At 47.3% G+C, this 5,000-nt stretch overlaps 1 protein-coding gene across 3 annotated transcripts in view; it reads right to left on the bottom strand.

Annotated features, from left to right (window-relative positions):
- Positions 1–5,000, bottom strand: part of LOC123994653 (dedicator of cytokinesis protein 4-like) — a 162,604-nt gene that overhangs the window by 37,464 nt on the left and 120,140 nt on the right. For all 3 annotated transcript variants that reach the window (XM_046297507.1, XM_046297509.1, XM_046297508.1), the window contains 6 exons: positions 4,738–4,831; positions 4,466–4,614; positions 3,733–3,819; positions 3,498–3,602; positions 2,962–3,103; positions 414–580 (listed from right to left, as the gene is read on the bottom strand). In XM_046297507.1, coding sequence (XP_046153463.1) covers positions 414–580; positions 2,962–3,103; positions 3,498–3,602; positions 3,733–3,819; positions 4,466–4,614; positions 4,738–4,831 — 744 coding nt within the window. The remainder of the gene's footprint in view (positions 1–413; positions 581–2,961; positions 3,104–3,497; positions 3,603–3,732; positions 3,820–4,465; positions 4,615–4,737; positions 4,832–5,000) is intronic.

The raw sequence follows: 5,000 nt of genomic DNA, 5'->3' as shown, positions 1-5,000 counted from the left end.
GGGATTCCCCCGAGGGCACAAGGCGAGGGTAAAGTGGATGAGGGGGTTGTCTTTTAAGTGATTGAACCGTAACCATAGTTTCAGCCTCTCCTAGCTCAGGAGTCGATTTAGTAGGACTGTGAATTAAACAACACCTGAACACACCAGTATACAGAGAGGAAGACCATGAGCCACCCACACAACCACTCAATAAACAAGAGAGCGGAGAGAGGGAGGACGAGATATTGTGAGGGAGGGAGGGAAAGTGAGTAAGGAGACAGATGTGTGGTAGACATCAAAGGACGACACTAACAAGTCCAGAAAGGTGAGATAAGATGACGAGGAGCTAAACAAAAAGGCGAAGAGAGAGAGAGAAACAGAAAGGCACAGAGGGGAGTTCTCGTGTGCAAACACTGCGTGCCCCCCACCCCCACCTTGAACTCGTTCTCCTTGTCCTTGGTGCCCTTGTGAAACGGCCTGTCGTATCTGAACCTCCAGATGTGGTTGACCTTATAGAAGCTCTTGATGTTGTCAGGCACTCCGTCTCTCTGCAGCACGTCCTGGCTCTCTGGGATGGGGCTCACCGCGTAGATCTGTAGGTCTGGGCCGGCACGTCAAGGATGCATACAATAGCTTGGGCAAAACACACATACACACATAAACGCAACCACGTGCAACCCCCCCACCCCCACCGCCCCCTTTCCTGGTTCCACAGGTCTATCCATCCAATTCCTGTGTGAATACATCCTTTCCACTAATCACATCCTGTAGCCATTTATCTGAATGTCCGCCCCACACTATATCACAACACATTCCCGTTGGCAGCAGGACTGGCCTGTGTCAGCGTAGTGCAGGGAGAGCTCGTCAGCCCATAGATATAAATAGGGACGGGCATGGGTCCAGGAACCTCAATGATTAACGACACATGAGGATAACAAAGCTGTACGCTAATGCTATTTGAGGGGCCTTGTCTGCTCTAATTGCACTTGGAGAAAAGTCACACACAGAACAGACGACAGACACGCACGCACTGAGAGAGAGAGAGAGAGAGAGAGGCTTCTTCCGAACAGCTGTCCCATCAATCACTAGCGGAGGATCATTAAGATGGCTGCCACGTCCTACAGACATCTTTTGCATTTTTATCAAGGGATCGATCCCGATCTTCACTAAGCACTCGTGTATGTATTTACAGCATGGGCCAGAGATCTGGCTCGGGACCAAGAGGGAGTCATACCTTTGGTGTGCTCCTCTATAAGCGACATGCTGTAACAGAAGGCTGACGGGTTCCCTGGTTAGGCTCGGAAACACTCCAATTATGACTCGTATTCATATCCTTATTCAGAAGGAATTATCAGTCTGGTATAATATCTCATTCATATTATTTAGGCCTTCTAGACATGTGGGATGCAGTGCACCACTGTGTGTGTGTGTGTGTGTGTGTGTGTGTGTGTGTGTGTGTGTGTGTGTGTTTTTACTATCCTTGTGGGGACCATCCTCACAAGGACAGTAAAACAAGGAACATTTTGACAAGTGGGGATATTTTGCCAGTCCCCACATGGAAAAAGGATATTTTAGGTGCAAGAGTTAGGCATTAAGGTAATGGTTCAAGTCAGGTTAACCCATTACCCTCATGCCCTCATACGGATTGAAAATGGCCCATTTGGGCACTGACATCAGAGCGCTTGTAAGGGTTTTGACTGACAACCGTTCTGATCTTGGGCACGACGAGACGTTTGCCCCTATCCCCCCCTGCTAATTGGGCAACTTTTGCTAATGTTTTGGTTGTCGGCGTGAGAGAAATGCTGTAAATCAAGAGTACTCAGAGTATTTCTTAAAGATGACACGTTGAGGATTCTAATAAACACCGCTTTAATGTCATACAAGGGAGCCTGTGAGTCCATGGCATAAAACCCATGAAGTATGACAGTCTCAACGTTTATGATCACTATGTTTGATGTACAGTACAAATATGGCATGGGTGTCGTTCAGAACGAGCCTTTGTTTCATTGTGAAGAAGAGTTGCCGCGGACCTTGCATCCGAAGGCACTGGTGACTCCATTCTACGCCACCAAAATGACGATCTGCTTCTCTAAATTGCCTTGTGAAAGCTAATCATGTTGGCAATAGAACAAAGCTTTCAAATGACGTCCGGGGATGGATGGCGGGGATGCAGGGCTGCGTTCCAATCCAAACAACTACAAGTGGGCTTGCTCTGGTTCCTAAACGGCACAGCTAGGAGAAGAAAAAGAAAAACGTATATTTGAAGACTCTTCTTTGAGTCATAAATGAGCGTTGACATGACTTAGGGACTGTGACCACTTGGAGACACCAGTGTGACCACTTGGAGACACCAGTGTGACCACTTGGAGACACCAGTGTGACCACTTGGAGACACCAGTGTGACCACTTGGAGACACCAGTGTGACCACTTGGAGACACCAGTGTGACCACTTGGAGACACCAGTGTGACCACTTGGAGACACCAGTGTGACCACTTGGAGACACCAGTGTGACCACTTGGAGACACCAGTGTGACCACTTGGAGACACCAGTGTGACCACTTGGAGACACTAGTTTGACCACTTGGAGACACTAGTTTGACCTCTCACTCAAACCCTACCTCACATTTTCCACGAATATTCTTATCATGTTACTGAATGTATCGAGAGTATTTTCAGATTTCGTAGCAAGCGAGGCAAAATGTACAGTAAATGTGAAATGCACATAAAACCAACAAGTGTAATGGTTTGGATTCAGTCTTGTCAGGTGAACTGTTGTGTCCTCAGCTTTAGTCTAATCATTTTCCCATAATCCCCTGTTTCCGTTTAATTTCTACCATGGTTATACGCACGTTTTCCATATTCTTTCCGTAGGAAACGTATCAATTTAGCCCTATCCACATAGGCCAATTCCCACGAGTGTAAAAGGATTAGGTTTAAGGTGTGTGTGCAGTGTATAATGCACTTAGTCAATAAAGGATACACTGAGCCTCGGCCTGGTAGATGGTCTGGTCAGGCTGGTTGACGTGCTGCATGGCGATGGCGTGGGGGAACTCATTCAGCATGCGCTGCTGGAAGGCCTCCAGCCTCTCGTAGTCATGGCCACGGCACACAAACTCCTTGTTCTGCAGACGAGGCAGAGACGCCATCGGAGGCAGAAGCGAGACAGCACAGGGGTGAGCGTGACATCTAGTGGACAGTTAGAGTATCTGCAACAGTCACAGTATCTAGGAGGACAAACCTCATTCTGGAACTTCCAAATAGGATTTGTGATTCATTTTGTAAATATAATAAACACATGCTAACAATGTAGATGAGGTTGCTTTTGCGTTACGTTGGTCATGAACGCATAGTTCCAAGTCCTTTTGAGGAAACTAACAGATTGACAATATACTCCACTAGCAACTTGCTTAGGAGTGCAGATGGAAATTGGAGGGCAAACCCCTGTATGAGCAGATCTACGGCCTTTTAAAATGTCCTGTCTTTAACAAAACAACCCGTGGTAAAACAGAGCGGTACCCTTAGGAAGAAGGGGAACTTCTTGCCATAGAAGCCGACCCTGAAGAACTCTGGCTCCAGTCTCTGCTGGTCCATGATCTTATCGTACAGCGATGCCTCCATCATCTGTCAACGGGAAACGTCAGGTTACGGAACACTACTAGGTTATATCATTATCCCACTCAGAGACTAAACAGAGAACTGGTCAGGGATCAGTCAGCGTGGAGACACACCGAGCAGGTCTACAGTAACTCACCCTCATCTTGCTGAGGTTCCTGTAGTCGTAGTAAGACTCGTACTGGTCCGCCAGCTCTCTGCACAGAATGATCCCGTTCTCCCAACACTTGAGGAAACCAGAGCACATTATCACATTGACAATGGTCACATCTCAATTGGGAACGTGCTTTTCACCTTTTCATCTATCTCACGTGAGCAGGATAAGGATTCAAGGAAAAGGGAGCCTCGTTAGAATATTGAGATGCTAGCAAAACCATGTCAAATGGCCCGCAGGGGAGACTGGCTGTATGAGTGTTGGCCACTGGGTGGCGGTAGTGTACTAACAATAACCGGGCCAACTGTCAGGGCGGACCTGCCGTCATAATGGAGGTGCAGCACCCAGCCAACATGCTAATGAAATGAAAGCTGTCCTTTCCTGCAGCGTTTTAATCCCAAGGCAGCGGCAGCTAGCAGATGGCTTTGGTCGTGAACTCACAGGGAAATCTTTCAAAGAATAATGGGGGAGGACATGTTGAATGATTCAGCAGAGGAATAATGTGTTGGGAGATGCTGAGCAGAGCATTCAAATAATATTGACTTTTTCTTACGACACTGTCCCAGGGTAATTGTTAATAAAGAGAGAGAGTAGGGGGGGAAGAGAGAACAATAGAGAGAATGAAAAAGAGAGCGAGAGACAGAAAGAACGAAGAAGAGATAAAGAATGACAAAGAGAGTGAAAGAAAGGGCTAGAGAGAGAGAGAGAGAGATCCCACCTTCCCCCTGTCAAAGTTCTGTACAATGGTAAGATGGAGGTACTCCTTCCTCTGCCACTCGCTCTGCATGGGGTAGTTGAGGAACTCTCTGAGGGGCCTTTCGGACCACTCCAACAGCTCGTCATACAACAGAAGAGTGTAGGAGGCCTCTGTACAACACACAACAACACCACATAGTCATGGTTATGCCAAAACCTTGAGCTCACGAACAGGCACACACTTAAAACACACACATACACGGCTTCATTTCCTGGTCATGTTTTACAGTGTACCTGTGTAATTCTGTGCTTTCAGGTGCAGTTCGTACAGCTTGTGGATGTAGCGGATGTACATCTCCTCCTTGTTCAACTCAGTTTTGTAGAAATTCTAGAGACAGGCAACCATGGGGACACGGCGAGAGACAGAGAGAGAGAGAGAGAGAGCAAAGTGCACTAATGTTTATCAGCCGCTGAGCAGCAATGAACTCAGTGCTATCTGCCCACATAAACTGGTGCTTTCAGGCTCTAGTGCTTCGGTCCGTTATATAAGATAAACC

Source organism: Oncorhynchus gorbuscha, linkage group LG14 (assembly GCF_021184085.1).
Source record: "Oncorhynchus gorbuscha isolate QuinsamMale2020 ecotype Even-year linkage group LG14, OgorEven_v1.0, whole genome shotgun sequence".
Classification (NCBI taxonomy): Eukaryota; Metazoa; Chordata; class Actinopteri; order Salmoniformes; family Salmonidae; genus Oncorhynchus; species Oncorhynchus gorbuscha.
This window is presented reverse-complemented; position numbering and strand designations above follow the sequence as displayed.